At 47.3% G+C, this 16,977-nt stretch overlaps 1 protein-coding gene across 1 annotated transcript in view; it reads left to right on the forward strand.

Annotated features, from left to right (window-relative positions):
* The first annotated feature begins 10,331 nt into the window (after positions 1-10,331).
* Positions 10,332-16,977, forward strand: part of VBP1 (VHL binding protein 1) — a 28,167-nt gene continuing 21,521 nt past the window's right edge. Inside the window, exons 1-2 of the mRNA XM_064371559.1 lie at positions 10,332-10,541; positions 16,359-16,483. Coding sequence (XP_064227629.1) covers positions 10,347-10,541; positions 16,359-16,483 — 320 coding nt within the window. The 5' untranslated portion in view covers positions 10,332-10,346. The remainder of the gene's footprint in view (positions 10,542-16,358; positions 16,484-16,977) is intronic.

A 16,977-nucleotide genomic window follows, 5' to 3' on the forward strand; every position in this document is an offset into this window, starting at 1 on the left:
AACCTCTGCCTCCTGGGTTCAGGCAATTCTCCTGCCTCAGCCTCCTGAGTAGCTGGGATTACAGGCACACACCACCATGCCCAGCTATTTTTTTGTATTTTTTTTTAGTAGAGACGGGGTTTCACCATGTTGACCAGAATGGTCTCGATCTCTTGACCTCGTGATCCACCCACCTCAGCCTCCCAAACTGCTGGGATTACAGGCTTGAGCCACCGCGCCCGGCCTTTTGTTTTAATAGTTAATAATTTACCTAACCCACTCTGGTCTTCCAACCACAACCCCTTCCCTAACAGGCTCCTAAAACCATGTGTGTCAGCTCAGTGCAGAGGCTGCACCTCACTTTGGGAGGTTGAGGTGGGAGGAGGATGACCTGAAGCTAGGAGTTTGGACCAGCCTGGGCAACAGAGTGGGGCCCCATCTCTGCAAAATTACAAAACAAAAAAATCAGTTGGAATGGTAGCATGCACCCATACGCCTAGCTACTTGGGAGACTGAGGCAAGAGGACAACTTGAGCCCAGGAGATTGAGGCTGCAGTGAACTACAATTGCACCATTGCACTCCAGCCTGGGTTACAGAGAGAGACCTTGTCTCTAAAAAAAAAAAGCACATACAAGCCTGTAATCCCAGCACTTTGGGAGGCCGAGGCGGGTGGATCACGAGGTCAAGAGATCGAGACCATCCTGGTCAACATGGTGAAACCCCGTCTCTACCAAAAATACAAAAAATCAGCTGGGCGCGGTGGTGCGTGCCTGTAATCCCAGCTACTCAGGAGGCTGAGGCAGGAGAATTGCCTGAACCCAGGAGGCGGAGGTTGCGGTGAGCCGAGATCGCGCCATTGCACTCCAGCCTGGGTAACAAGAGCGAAACTCCGTCTCAAAAAAAAAAAAAAAAAAAGCACATATACGTCATGTGTCATGCAGGCCCAGTTCTGGGCCCTCTGAGTGCCCCCAGGTGGTCTTCAGTTGCTTGGCCCCTTTAAGGACTGCTTCAGATCTAGTGATGACTGTCATCTAATCCAGAGCTAGGGACCTAGGTAAAAGCTCAGGAACTCATCCCTTGAAGACTGCCATGGAGTGACAATTCACTTCCTTCCTGTCCTCATAGAGAGTCTAGTGGCATGATTTTGCTGACATGGATTTCCTGAGCGGAGCCTGGAGCTGGCTTGGCTTTCTTGAAACTATTAGGTGCCCACACATTGTTATTTTTGAGCCATCATCTGTATCAAACAAATAGAAACTACAATATGTGAAAGGAGATGAATTTTTTAGAGATCAGCAATTCCAAAACCGTCTTTAGGAAGAGGAAACGGAGGCCCTAAGAGAGAGGACTTCCAAGGTTTCTTGGCTACAAATCCGGAATTTTTTCCCAATGTTCCATGCTCCACAACTGACGTGTGGGCAAAGGCAGGTGTTCCATGAATTGACTGCCTTGGCCAGCTACGTAGTTTTTCATGTGAGTATCTCAGTCTCCTAACTAGATTTATTATGTTCAGTTACACACAGTGTTGGATTCTTCCAGTGTAACTGATCTTCACAAAGATTTGTTGCTTGATCGATTCCCACAGTCAATAAATAATGATCAAGCTGCTATGTATCAGGCTCTGTGTGAGGCTCAGAGAAGCAAAGACAAGACAAACAAGTCCCTACGCTTAATATAGCACTTATCTCAGCTTCTCCTTTTCTTTGGGACTGACATCAGACATTTTAGAGTCAAGTTGACATGAATTGCTCACATTTTAGGGCTTTCATATCTCAAGGCATTTCAGCATATCCACAAATAGCAGGCCCAGCGAACTTAGCAGTATCATGGGGCTCCAATGTCTTAGGAGTTAGTCCCGAGCCAGACGGTATGCTCTCTCTTATCTGTATATGTGAAGAATAACCCTTCTTCCTCCCCAGGAGGCTGTGAGGGATTTAAGACAGTTGTCTATGTGAGGGATCCTGCAGACTGGGAGATTTCTCCCCATCGTGAGGTCATTCTCGTGACATGTGGCACATTTCCCAAACCCCTGAATTTCTTATTCTGTGCCATATCCAGGCCTTTCAATTATCAGGAGAGTAGCTAAAATTTATCGAGGGCTTACGAGGAACTAGACACAGGATCAAGTATGTTATTGGTGTAATTCCATTCAATCTACTTAATAATATGTGCCGAAAGCCATATTGTTATGGCTATTTTACAACTGAGAAAACTGAGACAGTGTGGAAGTAACTAACCTGATATCCCGTAGCCAATAAATAATCAAGCTTGACTGCAAAGCACGTGCGCTGGAACCACTGTGCCGGAATGCGCCATCTCTCCCAGCTACTATCCAGGGAACCTTGTGACTGGGAATTTACCATGGCTGATACTGAACGTCTTTATATAGCCCAAGGAGTCAGGCCGAAAGGAGATTCAGGAACAATGAAGCAGGGTTCGAGCCTTTTTACATCCATGCTTTTTATCGTGTTTGGTGGGAAAGGAAAAGGTTGGGTGGACATAGACGCAGAGGGATTTGGAGGGTGTAATTACCCACCTCGGGGCCCAAGATCTGGTTTTGTAAATTGAGAATCGCATAGAGGAGGAACCCGTCAAAAGGTATTAGCACTAGAAGTGAGTCTGGAGATCCTCTACTCCAAACCCCACATTTCACATGTGAGGACAGTGAGCTAGATAGGTGAAGACACTTGTCTAACGAGGCACAGCCTGTTAATGACGGGGTTAAACTAGAACCCAAGTTCTAGAGCCTATTACATAGTGGCAAGCCTAGGAATGATTTCTGGAAAGAAAGCAGGGTAACGTCTGGCAGTCCCCAGGGCCATCATTCTGGCAGATCAGGTGCTGGGGTAGGGGTTGCAGAAGGGTTAGTTTCCTGGGACACAGGACCTCTCCATGTCACCTTAGATAAGTAACATAAGTCCCAGGAAAAAGGAAATCACATTGCCACATTTTACCTGGCCTAGAAGAATCCCACCTTGTTTTCTCTCGTATAAACAGAACAAAAACACTGAACATACAACAACAATACACAGTGATGGCCGGGCGCGGTGGCTCACGCCTGTAATCCCAGCACTTTGGGAGGCCGAGGCGGGTGGATCACGAGGTCTAGAGATCGAGACCATCCCGGTCAACACGGTGAAACCCCGTCTCTACTAAAAATACAAAAAAATTAGCTGGGCATGGTGGCGCGTGCCTGTAATCCCAGCTACTCGGGAGGCTGAGGCAGGAGAATCGCCAGAACCCAGGAGGCGGAGGTTGCGGCGGGCCGAGATCGTGCCATTGCACTCCAGCCTGGGCAACAAGAGCGAAACTCTGTCTCAAAACAAACAAACAAAAAAAAACAACACACAGTGAGAACACAAGCAGCACTCAGCAACTCAGGGTAGTGAGTATGGAGGCCCACTGGCATGTTTGGAAATAGAAGACATATGTATTTGGACTCACTAGGAAATAGCCCCAAGGCGCTGGGCAGGCTTAGCGTACAGGGACACTATCACAATTGAGTGCCCTCCAGGGGACTTCCAAAGCTCCTAGGGCAAACTGCACTTTCTGCTCTCAGAAGTCAGGATTAGAAACTGAATCAGGAGGTTGAGCAGAGGCTGTCTCAGAACATCCTGAAATGCTTGGCCTCTCTCTGAAGGCTTTGGGCTCTTTCCCAGTGGGCTTCCTGGGAGAAAATGACCCCAGTGACCAGGCTTGGGGAAAAAAAAAAAGACACATTAACCCAGCCTCAGGATTTGCAGCTCTTCTTAGTGATTTCAGAGGCTTGTGGAGATTGAGACACAACCTGTCACCTGCACAGACCTTCCAGGCAAAGATGGAGTTAGAGTAGTTGCTGTGGGTTCTGGCTGTACAAATTTAAGTCAGCTCTTGGTCCTCTGAGGTCTGGAAGTTGCTAAGGATATTACCCTCTTCTTCCAGGGGACTCCAGTTGTATGCAACATCATTTTCTTCCTTCTCTGCAGAGCACATCAGTGTGACATTTGCAGGTACTCATCACTAAAGTTATTAAACTCTGGCTTCCCAAAATATGAGCCAGTCGTGCACACTAGAGCTGGCTTGTACCAGCTTGTGAGAACCAATTGTTAAATTTCCCGAAATTCTGCAAGATGGTTGTTAAACACGGCCATCACTCAAAGTTAAATTATAAAAGTTTACAATTTTGCTTATAGCCTTTACTGGAAATAGTGAAAAAAAAAGTTTACAATTAAATACATTCTTTTAAAAACAAAGGTAAGAAACATTCATAATTTATAATCTTCTAATTATTTTTTGACATTTGCGTGTTACCTATACCCTTGAGATTATTTGCATCCATTGTATCTGTGTGCTACTGGGCATGTTTTCCCAATTCCAGGTGGATTGAAGTCACCCACTGTGGGAGCATCTACACCACAGAAATTGGCAGATGCTACAAACTAGGGCTTGATCTGTTTGACACTCTGGACTTAAAGCAACGGAGAAAATGTGACTAAAACAGATTCAGCTTAAAAGTGAGTTGTGTCTGTAGCCATGATTGTGAATAGCACCAAAAAATGAGGCAATATTTTTCTGGTATTTGAAAAGAATTATCCAATTCAGCAAATAAGTCACTTACATTGTTGATGAATGATCCAAGTACCAATATAAAAATAATCGTTGAATTCATTTTTTATTATTACTTAAGATAAATGAAATTATCAGCCAACATTCACATCAGAACTACACTAGTTCATCAATTGCAACTATACGTTGTCTAGGGAGATATGTATTTGGCAAAAATCAAAAGCATCCTCTCAGAATTGGTTATATGGAATCTATAATAGAATATTGTATATTTCATTATCACTTATGAAACTGTGTGCTATGCATCTTTTATATTATACAATTTATAATACAATTTATAACGTATAATACAATTAATACAATTATAATAATCAGTTGAACATTTATCAGCACGACACTATGTGAAATGATTTTTTAAAAGTTGTTCTGTTTCCTTTTGTATATATATTTTCTTTACATTTTGTTTTGTTTCAAAGGTGTCCATGATGAAAATCTACAGCCTTTTAAAGTCTGTTTTAAAAAATGCTTTTACTAAAGCAATCTAAAGACAAGCTGTAAAAGGTGTGGGCTGCTGAAGGGTTACTAAAGACCAATCATATTTAAGGTCAGGTAATAGCTAGATTTGGATCTCGCAAGAAGAAGCTTTTTTTTTTTTTGAGACAGAGTTTCGCTCTTGTTACCCAGGCTGGAGTGCAATGGCGCGATCTCGGCTCACCGCAACCTCCGCCCCCTGGGTTCAGGCAATTCTCCTGCCTCAGCCTCCCGAGTAGCTGGGATTACAGGCACGCGCCCCCGTGCCCAGCTAATTTTTTGTATTTTTTTAGTAGAGACGGGGTTTCACCATGTTGACCAGGATGGTCTCGATCTGTTGACCTCGTGATCCACCCGCCTCGGCCTCCCAAAGTGCTGGGATTACATTTTTTGTTTGTTTTTTGCTTCTTTGTTTAACTAAGAGAGAAGAAAATGACTACCTATAGAGTTGATAAGCTTAGTGTACTCTTGGAAAAGCTGCTGCAGTCATGGCAGGAAGGAGATAGAGGAGTCAGAAGGAATTGGTATAGAACTTTCTAATTAAAAGAAGCCTACAAAGGAAATATATGGAATATACATATATATAAATCTTCTGTTTGTACCTGTAAGGGAGTATAACATGAGAAGTAAGCTTATAAGGCCTTTGGCTCCAAAAGAAAAACCTGGCCTGAAGAATCAAATAACATATCTGTTAGAGGGATTTATTCCAGATTAGAATTAGTGATAATTTCTAGAAATATTTTCTAAAGTTTGAAGTCCTTGATTAGTTCTAACAATGATTAATAGGGATAAGTGAAGTTGAACCAAATTTGCATGTGTGTCTGATACCTCAGTGTTTTTCTGTAGAAAGCTTACCAACTTTTCGAAAACAAATTTTTTTTTGGAAGGCATTGAGGTGGGGGAGAGTCTATGTGTTTGATCGTACATTATCTATGGAGATAAACCGGTAACAGTGATTGCCTCTGAGAAGAGAGACTTACTTTCCATTGCATAATTCTTATACTTATGGTGGAATTTGTGCAAGTGGATGAAGCACTGCTTCACTGGCAGACACTGCAGTGGAAGAAAGGACAGAAAAGGGTCCGAAGAGTAATTACTTGGTTCCATACGACAGATGTGCTTTTACAGGATCGTAGCGTTGGATGCCATCGGGTAAGTCCATGGGCCTAGAAGCCTAGGTGGTGTTCTTAGGATTTTGAATGCGGACTATGACGTTTTGGAAACGTTTCAGCTGGAGAGAAGACATTCTGATCCAAGGTGGCTTTCGGGAAAGGTTGGGGCAACAGGCAGGGTATTTATTAGAATGAGGCCAGTGACTCCCCTCTGAAACAGACAGAGAGGAAGTTCCCTTCCAGGGGCAGGAAACTCCCCCTCTGAAACAGACAGAGAGGAAGTTCCCCTCCAGGGGCAGGAAACTCCCCCTCTGAAACAGACAGAGAGGAAGTTCCCCTCCAGGGGCAGGAAACTCCCCCTCTGAAACAGACAGAGAGGAAGTTCCCCTCCAGGGGCAGGAAACTCCCCCTCTGAAACAGACAGAGAGGAAGTTCCCCTCCAGGGGCAGGAAACTCCCCCTCTGAAACAGACAGAGAGGAAGTTCCCCTCCAGGGGCAGGAAACTCCCCCTCTGAAACAGACAGAGAGGAAGTTCCCCTCCAGGGGCAGGAAACTCCCCCTCTGAAACAGACAGAGAGGAAGTTCCCCTCCAGGGGCAGGAAACTCCCCCTCTGAAACAGACAGAGAGGAAGTTCCCCTCCAGGGGCAGGAAACTCCCCCTCTGAAACAGACAGAGAGGAAGTTCCCCTCCAGGGGCAGGAAACTCCCCCTCTGAAACAGACAGAGAGGAAGTTCCCCTCCAGGGGCAGGAAACTCCCCCTCTGAAACAGACAGAGAGGAAGTTCCCCTCCAGGGGCAGGAAACTCCCCCTCTGAAACAGACAGAGAGGAAGTTCCCCTCCAGGGGCAGGAAACTCCCCCTCTGAAACAGACAGAGAGGAAGTTCCCCTCCAGGGGCAGGAAACTCCCCCTCTGAAACAGACAGAGAGGAAGTTCCCCTCCAGGGGCAGGAAACTCCCCCTCTGAAACAGACAGAGAGGAAGTTCCCCTCCAGGGGCAGGAAACTCCCCCTCTGAAACAGACAGAGAGGAAGTTCCCTTCCAGGGGCAGGAAACTCCCCCTCTGAAACAGACAGAGAGGAAGTTCCCTTCCAGGGGCAGGAAGCTCCCCTCTGAGACAGACAGAGAGGAAGTTCCCCTCCAGGGGCAGGAAACTCCCCTCTGAAACAGACAGAGAGGAAGTTCCCCTCCAGGGGCAGGAAACTCCCCCTCTGAAACAGACAGAAAGGAAGTTCCCTTCCAGGGGCAGGAAGCTCCCCCTCTGAAACAGACAGAGAGGAAGTTCCCTTCCAGGGGCAGGAAACTCCCCTCTGAAACAGACAGAAAGGAAGTTCCCTTCCAGGGGCAGGAAACTCCCCACTCTGAAACAGACAGAGAGGAAGTTCCCTTCCAGGGGCAGGAAACTCCCCTCTGAAACAGACAGAGAGGAAGTTCCCTTCAAGGTGCAGGAAACTCCCCTCTGAAACAGACAGAAAGGAAGTTCCCTTCCAGGGGCAGGAAACTCCCCCTCTGAAACAGACAGAGAGGAAGTTCCCCTCCAGGGGCAGGAAACTCCCCCTCTGAAACAGACAGAGAGGAAGTTCCCCTCCAGGGGCAGGAAACTCCCCACTCTGAAACAGACAGAGAGGAAGTTCCCTTCCAGGGGCAGGAAACTCCCCTCTGAAACAGACAGAGAGGAAGTTCCCTTCAAGGTGCAGGAAACTCCCCTCTGAAACAGACAGAGAGGAAGTTCCCCTCCAGGGGCAGGAAACTCCCCCTCTGAAACAGACAGAGAGGAAGTTCCCCTCCAGGGGCAGGAAACTCCCCCTCTGAAACAGACAGAGAGGAAGTTCCCCTCCAGGGGCAGGAAGCTCCCCTCTGAAACAGACAGAGAGGAAGTTCCCTTCCAGGGGCAGGAAAGTCCCCTCTGAAACAGACAGAGAGGAAGTTCCCTTCCGGGGGCAGGAAACTCCCCTCTGAAACAGACAGAGAGGAAGCTCCCCTCAGGGGGCAGGAAACTCCCCTCTGAAACAGACAGAGAGGAAGTTCCCCTCAAGGGGCAGGAAACTCCCCCTCTGAAACAGACAGAGAGGAAGTTCCCCTCCAGGGGCAGGAAACTCCCCCTCTGAAACAGACAGAGAGGAAGTTCCCCTCCAGGGGCAGGAAACTCCCCCTCTGAAACAGACAGAGAGGAAGTTCCCCTCCAGGGGCAGGAAACTCCCCCTCTGAAACAGACAGAGAGGAAGTTCCCCTCCAGGGGCAGGAAACTCCCCCTCTGAAACAGACAGAGAGGAAGTTCCCCTCCAGGGGCAGGAAACTCCCCCTCTGAAACAGACAGAGAGGAAGTTCCCCTCCAGGGGCAGGAAACTCCCCCTCTGAAACAGACAGAGAGGAAGTTCCCCTCCAGGGGCAGGAAACTCCCCCTCTGAAACAGACAGAGAGGAAGTTCCCTTCCAGGGGCAGGAAACTCCCCCTCTGAAACAGACAGAGAGGAAGTTCCCTTCCAGGGGCAGGAAGCTCCCCTCTGAGACAGACAGAGAGGAAGTTCCCCTCCAGGGGCAGGAAACTCCCCTCTGAAACAGACAGAGAGGAAGTTCCCCTCCAGGGGCAGGAAACTCCCCCTCTGAAACAGACAGAAAGGAAGTTCCCTTCCAGGGGCAGGAAGCTCCCCCTCTGAAACAGACAGAGAGGAAGTTCCCTTCCAGGGGCAGGAAACTCCCCTCTGAAACAGACAGAAAGGAAGTTCCCTTCCAGGGGCAGGAAACTCCCCACTCTGAAACAGACAGAGAGGAAGTTCCCTTCCAGGGGCAGGAAACTCCCCTCTGAAACAGACAGAGAGGAAGTTCCCTTCAAGGTGCAGGAAACTCCCCTCTGAAACAGACAGAAAGGAAGTTCCCTTCCAGGGGCAGGAAACTCCCCCTCTGAAACAGACAGAGAGGAAGTTCCCCTCCAGGGGCAGGAAACTCCCCCTCTGAAACAGACAGAGAGGAAGTTCCCCTCCAGGGGCAGGAAACTCCCCCTCTGAAACAGACAGAGAGGAAGTTCCCCTCCAGGGGCAGGAAACTCCCCCTCTGAAACAGACAGAGAGGAAGTTCCCCTCCAGGGGCAGGAAACTCCCCCTCTGAAACAGACAGAGAGGAAGTTCCCCTCCAGGGGCAGGAAGCTCCCCTCTGAAACAGACAGAGAGGAAGTTCCCTTCCAGGGGCAGGAAAGTCCCCTCTGAAACAGACAGAGAGGAAGTTCCCTTCCAGGGGCAGGAAAGTCCCCTCTGAAACAGACAGAGAGGAAGTTCCCTTCCAGGGGCAGGAAGCTCCCCTCTGAAACAGACAGAGAGGAAGTTCCCTTCCAGGGGCAGGAAACTCCCCTCTGAAACAGACAGAGAGGAAGCTCCCCTCAGGGGGCAGGAAACTCCCCTCTGAAACAGACAGAGAGGAAGTTCCCCTCAAGGGGCAGGAAACTCCCCCTCTGAAACAGACAGAGAGGAAGTTCCCCTCCAGGGGCAGGAAACTCCCCCTCTGAAACAGACAGAGAGGAAGTTCCCCTCAAGGGGCAGGAAACTCCCCTCTGAAACAGACAGAGAGGAAGTTCCCCTCCAGGGGCAGGAAGCTCCCCTCTGAAACAGACAGAGAGGAAGTTCCCTTCAAGGGGCAGGAAACTCCCCTCTGAAACAGACAGAGAGGAAGTTCCCTTCCACGGGCAGGAAACTCCCCTCTGAAACAGACAGAGAGGAAGTTCCCCTCAAGGGGCAGGAAACTCCCCTCTGAAACAGACAGAAAGGAAGTTCCCTTCAAGAGGCCGGAAGCTCCTCGGGATCGTGAGAGCAGAAAGGCACAGGGGCTGAACCCTCGTGATGGCGACAGGTCTGAGGTTCGCTGACATCCGAGAGGGAATTGGGTCGCTGCAGGGGCCGTTGTGAAGTTCTAGGTTCGGGGTGGGGTCAGGTTAGGTCCCCATTCCTAGGGCTTTAGAACAGGTCACTCACAAGACCCCTTTTCCCAAGAGGACGTAAGGGTTTTTCCTGCCGCTGCAGCGTGTCCTCTGCGGCTCTTACACGCTTGTCAGTTATCTGAGCGCAGCCAATCAGCACCTAGTTACCTGAGCGCAGCCAATCAGAACCTAGTTACGTGAGCGCAGCCAATCACCACCTACTTTCGACCAAAAGAGAACGGGAAGTGGGTGGGGGAACCTTTCCTGCGCACCAATGAATGTGTGCCGAGAGGCGGGCCTACCGGTGCGAACGAGCCAATCACGAGATGCTACCGGCCGGCGGCTCGGAAGGCAGCCGAGCACTCGCATCCCCAAGATGGCGGCCGCGAAGGACGGTGGCGGCAAAGGAGAGACGGCCACAGGCAATGGGCGGCGGCTCCACCTTGGGATTCCGGAGGCCGTGTTTGTGGTAAGAAGCACGCTGTTCCCCGGCATCTGGGGTCGAGACTGCCGACTGCCCCTTTGTTCCCGGCCCCCACCTGGGCCTCTCCTGTCGGAAGCAGCTGAGCTAAAGGTTCAGGGACGGGGTGCTCGGCCGGCTCTCACTCCTCGCCCCCGGAAGGACTGAGCCCTGCTGCGTCCCGCCCGGAAGACACGTAGCTCGAGAAGGTCCTAGAAGAGAACGGGGGTGCGGGGCCTCGGCGAGGGTGAGGGGCGGCGGGGCTGCGGGGCGGGGCGGGGCGGCCTGAGGGACCTGCCTGGTGCCGCCGGCCTTCGTCCCCCTGCTGCTGGGAAAACGGGAGATGCTGAGGAGCTGTCGACTCCGCGTAGTTGGCTGGAGAGACGGGACAATGAATGGGCGGGACACCTACTGCCCAGATGTGACTTGTCTGTTGAAGGCATGCGGTGGTCTGTGGCCTCGGGGGGAAGTGGAAGAAGTAGGATGATGGGGTGACAGGATAAACCCCTTCTGTGGCTTCTTAAGGAATTGAGGGTTTTTCAAAATTATTTTTTTATTTTATTTTATTTTTTTAATTTTTTATTTTTATTGCATTTTAGGTTTGGGGTGCTTGTGAAGAACATGCAAGATTGTTGCATAGGTGCATACGTGGCAGTGTGATTTGCTGCCTTCCTCCCCTTCACCTATATGTGGCATTTCTCCCCATGCTATCCCTCCCCAACTCCCCACCCACCACTGTCCCTCCCCTATTTCCCCCCAACAGACCCCAGTGTGTGATGCTCCCCTCCCTGTGTCCATGTGTTCTCCTTGTTCAACACCCGCCTATGAGTGAGAACATGTGGTGTTTGATTTTGTGTTCTTGTGTCAGTTTGCTGAGAATGATGGTTTCCAGGTTCATCCATGTCCCTACACAAAGGACGCGAACTCATCGTTTTTCATGGCTGCATAGTATTCCATGGTGTATATGTGGCACATTTTCCCTGTCCAGTCTATCATCGATGGGCATTTGGGCTGGTTCCAGGTCTTTGCTATTGTAAACTGTGCTGCAATGAACATTCGTGTGCATGTGTCCTTAGAGTAGAACGATTTATAATCCTTTGGATATATACCCAGTAATGGGATTGCTGGGTCAAATGGAATTTCTATTTCTAGGTCCTTGAGGAATGGCCACACTGTCTTCCACAGTGGTTGAACTAATTTATACTCCCACCAACAGTGTAAAAGTGTTCCTTTTTCTCCACATCCTCTCCATCATCTGTTGTCTCCAGATTTTTTAACTGGAATTGAGGTTTTTACAGTAGGCAATGGACTGCCATTGCCTATTGTAAAAGGCCTTTGGTTTCAGGTACATTATTCTGACAACTTAGTGGAGAATGAATTGTTGAGAGAAGAGGCCGAACCCTTGTGTTGGCGCTAGCTCCCAGGTTCACTGGCGTCCGAGAGGGGATCGGGTCGCTCCAGAGGGCGCTCCCTGTTCTGAGTGCCTTTTTAAAAATTTTATTTTATTTAGAAATAGTATTTGAAGAGTATTTGAGTAATGAAAGAAAATGTCTGACTGGCCCCCCGGGCCAGCTCGTCGTCTGTCCCCATTTGGTTGTCCTGAGCTGCTATAAAATCTTCATTAAAGCTTCTCAGCCTTTTGATTTTCACCTCACCTCACCTCTGCCTTTTTACTAATCATATCTTATACCCTTCAAAACACCAATCTATTTACACCACACTCGGTATTGTCTATCTGCCTTTGCTGATTTATTATTTTGCGTTTTCATGAGCTCTGCCATTTATTTCTTTACATTAATCTATTATCTAATCATAACAAGGAATAAAATCTGTTCAGTGCCGGGCACTTTCTTAATGATTTTACTAAACTCTAGGTGGTAGCTACTGTTAGGTCTGTTTTCAGATGTTAAAACCAAGGTACACGGCCCGTGAGTAACTTGCCCCAGGCCACACAGGATGTAAATGAGGTATCCGGGATTTGAACTTGGGCAATCTGTGGAGGTCCAGGCCGCCAGCTTACCCCTCATGCTCTGCTGCTGTGAGGAGGTGAGGTAGTTCTCATGCATTGCGTCATTTCTCCCGGCCCTAGAATAGTGCCTGACACATAGTATAAACTCATACCTATATGTCTAATGGAATTTCCATGCTGCCTTAAATGTTACATTCGTAGTGGTCAGCTAGAGAAATCTATCTCCGGAGGATACACTTTATCCGAGGGCTTTATAACATCTTAAAATGCTTTTTCCCTACAATGTCATGGTTATTTTTTTTGCAGACCTTAAAATTTCTATTGTCATAATGTAATAAGCAACCCAATTTTCTATAATTGTTTTTGTTCCCAAACTGTTAATAATTGAACTGACATGGTATTGTTGAAAGATCACTGGCGGGCCGGGCACGGTGGCTCAAGCCTGTAATCCCAGCACTTTCGGAGGCCAAGGCGGGTGGATCACGAGGTCAAGAGATCGAGACCATCCCGGTCAACATGGTGAAAACCCGTCTCTACTAAAAATACAAAAAAATTAGCTGGGCACGGTGGCGCGTGCCTGTAATCCCAGCTACTCAGGAGGCTGAGGCAGGAGAATTGCCTGAACCCAGGAGGCGGAGGTTGCGGTGAGCCGAGATCGCGCCATTGCACTCCAGCCTGGGTAACAAGAGTTAAAACTCCGTCTCAAAAAAAAAAGATCCCTGGCTTCTAAATCGACCAGGGTTTGAATCCTGGCTCTGCTTCCCAGTTGCCGCTTAGCCTTAAGCATATTATTTTACCACTTTGAGCCTGAGTTTCTTTAACTGAAATAGGGATGACAATACTTACAGAGTTGTTACGGGAAACAGAGAACATGCTTGAGTATTGCAGTGTAGTACGTGTGGAATAGGTATGAATGAATGCTCATGGTGATAGGAGGCAATGTACCATAGTTGTTAGAAGTCAGGCCTGGTTCTTTCCCCAACCCCACTGAGGCAGTAATTTGTTTTCTTTCTCTGCTTGAATCATTCTTTCACCCTTGTCCATTTCATGACCTCTTCATCTTTCCACTTGTAGTTCACATATCACCTCCCTGTGTTTTTTTTTTTTTTTTTTGAGATGGAGTCTCGCTCTTGTTACCCAGGCTGGAGTGCAATGGCGCGATCTCGGCTCACCGCAACCTCGGCCTCCTGGGTTCAGGCGATTCTCCTGCCTCGGCCTCCTGAGTAGCTGGGATTACAGGCACGCGCCACCGTGCCCAGCTAATTTTTTGTATTTTTTTTTTTTTTGAGACGGAGTTTCGCTCTTGTTACCCAGCCTGGAGTGCAATGGCACGATCTCGGCTCACCGCAACCTCCGCCTCCTGGGTTCAAGCAATTCTCCTGCCTCAGCCTTGCCAGTGTCTGGGACTACAGGCATGCGCCACCGTGCCCAGCTAATTTTTATGTTTTTTTTTTTTTTTTGAGACGGAGTTTCGCTCTTGCTACCCAGGCTGGAGTGCAATGGCGCGATCTCGGCTCACCCCAACCTCCGCCTCCTGGGTTCAGGCAATTCTCCTACCTCAGCCTCCCGAGTAGCTGGGATTACAGGCACGCACCACCATGCCCAGCTAATTTTTTGTATTTTTATTAGAGACGGGGTTTCACCACGTTGACCAGCATGGTCTCGATCTCCTGACCTCGTGATCCACCCGCCTCGGCCTCCCAAAGTGCTGGGACCACAGGCTTGAGCCACCGCGCCCGGCCCTCCCTGTGTTTTTTTTCTGACCTCTACCCCAAAACGAAATCCCTGGCACTTTGTGTCCCACTGGCACGTTATGCTATAGATAGGTGTCACATACTCTTAGAAGCATCTCATATATGCTCACTCATTTAATCCCGGGTGATGAAAAGGTACTTGTACAGATGATGAGGAAGTTGAGGCAAAGAGAGGTGAACTTTGCTAAGGTCCACTCATCTAGTAAGTGGTGAAGCTAGGATTCAAACCAGGCACCCCATCTCTTAACCACAGCCTGTGCTGCTGTAGTTAATTCATGCTGAACTCCAGCACCTAGTAACATGGATCATGTGCTAAAACTTAGGCTTCCTTCTCTTCCCTGCACTGACCCTTCCAGGAAGGGGACATCTCTCTTTGACATACAGAACTCAGCCATCAACTCTCAGCCTTCTACCTTTGCAGTTTCATTTACTGTCTCTAGTTGGATGGCTTCATAGTTCCCTCCCTTGCTGTCTTTCTCTTCCTTTTTCTTCATTGTTTCAGCTAAGATATTCTCTGCTGGCTAATAAATATGGATAAGAATAATGATGTGGGCTGGGCATGGTGGCTCATGACTGTAATCCCAGCATTTTGGAGGCCGACCTGGGCGGATCACAAGGTCAGGAGTTCGAGACCAGCCTGGCCAACACGGTGAAACCCTGTCTCTACTAAAAATACAAAAAAATAGGCCGGGCGCGGTGGCTCAAGCCTGTAATCCCAGCACTTTGGGAGGCCGAGGCGGGTGGATCACGAGGTCGAGAGATCGAGACCATCCTGGTCAACATTGTGAAACCCCGTCTCTATTAATACAAAAAAATTAGCTGGGCACGGTGGTGGCGCGTGCCTGTAATCCCAGCTACTCGGGAGGCTGAGGCAGGAGAATTGCCTGAACCCGGGAGGCGGAGGTTGCGGTGAGCCGAGATCGCGCCATTGCACTCCAGCCTGGGTAACAAGAGCGAGACTCCGTCTCAAAAAAAAAAAAATACAAAAAAATACAAAAAAATAGCTGGACATGGTGGTGTGAGCCTGTAATTCCAGCTACTTGGGAGGCTGAGGCAGGAGAATCACATGAACCCAGGAAACGGAGGTTGCAGTGAGCCGAGATTGTGCCATTGCACTCCAGCCGGAGCAACAGTGTAAGGCTCTGTCTCAAAAAAAAAAGAATAGTGATGTAAAGATCTTAGAAGCCATAATTAAAGTTACTTATGATAAAGAACTAAAGTTCCTTAAAGTACTAAACGGCTCTTTTAGCATCTAAGTTTCCATATATTTTCATCTTGTTTCTGATCCTTATCTAATTAACTAGCCTTTCTTCAAGGACGAGCATGTGGTATAAAAGAAAATTTAACATCAGTTTTACTGCTTCCTATTACAAAAGGTTATTCTGATTGCCTTTTAGGTGACTTTGTTTCAGTTATTTGATACTGAAGGAAGCATTTGTGGATTGCCTTGGGAACCTAATGACCATATTTAGTATGATTTCTATGGCAAAACTTGTTGAATTAAAAATAAGTAATAACATTGATAATCTTGGCATACAACCTATAAAATCATTTTGTGAGCATGAGTGGGCAATGTGTCTGTTAGTATTTTCATATTTACTACTTGGGATACATGGGAAAATGCATAAAGTGGTAGGCAAGGTCATTCTTTTTCTATTTATAAATAAAAAAAGGAAGAAGAAGGTGAAAGAATAAATTAGCTATGTTTGTACTGTCTGAAATTGTCTCTTAACTTTTTATAACTACAGATTAAGCATCCTAAAACTGAAAGTCTGAAATCCACAATACTCTAAAATCTGCAACTTTTTGAACACTGATATAACGCTCAAAGGAAATGCTCATTGGAGCATTTTGGAGTTTGGATTTTGGATTGGGGATGCTCAACTGGTGTAATGTAAATATTCCAAAATCCGAAAAAAAAAAATCTAAAATACAAAGCAATGCTGGTCTGAAGCATTTTGGATAAGGATGCCTAACCTGTACTTTTAGTTAAAAACAAACCTTTGGAGGAAAACAGCTTTTTTCGTTTATGTTTTAAAAACAAAGCAGTGAAAAAATCTGCTTAGTGGCATGAATGGTAAAGTATTATTTTTGATATTAAAGGAAGATGTAGATTCCTTCATGAAACAGCCTGGGAATGAGACTGCAGATACAGTATTAAAGAAGCTGGATGAACAGTACCAGAAGTATAAGTTTATGGAACTCAACCTTGCTCAAAAGAAAAGAAGGTAAGTGTAAAAATTTCTGAGTTTTGAAAGTCTTATATGGCTTGAACTTTTAAAAAATTGAGATATAATTTGCGTATAATAAAATATTCCGATGTCAAGTGTTCAGTCCTCCAAGGTGGCTGTGCCATATTAAATTCCCACCAGCAATGTACAAGAGTTCTTCTTGTTCCACATCCTTGCAAACACTTGATATCTAAACATGATTTTGAAAACATAATAGAATGGTTATTAAAGACTGTATTCCAAACCTTTCAAAATCATAACATGTTATATGTCTAGTTCATCCTTCTAATTTTGACAGTGAGATAAGAGACCCCCAGAGTCTGAGCATAAGACTTAGTTAGTTATGAAATCCCAAGATTTCATAACTAATCAGCATAGGAAGAAAGGTATCCTTACTCTAAACTCTTTATTTCCCTACATTGTTTTTTAAAGCTTATAAAGTCAATTCACTGTAATAAATACTTATAGATCTCTGTTTTGTGCATGTGCCA

Source organism: Aotus nancymaae, unplaced genomic scaffold (genome assembly GCF_030222135.1).
Source record: "Aotus nancymaae isolate 86718 unplaced genomic scaffold, 86718_ANA_hifiasm-v0.15.2.pri h1tg000138l, whole genome shotgun sequence".
Classification (NCBI taxonomy): domain Eukaryota; kingdom Metazoa; phylum Chordata; class Mammalia; order Primates; family Aotidae; genus Aotus; species Aotus nancymaae.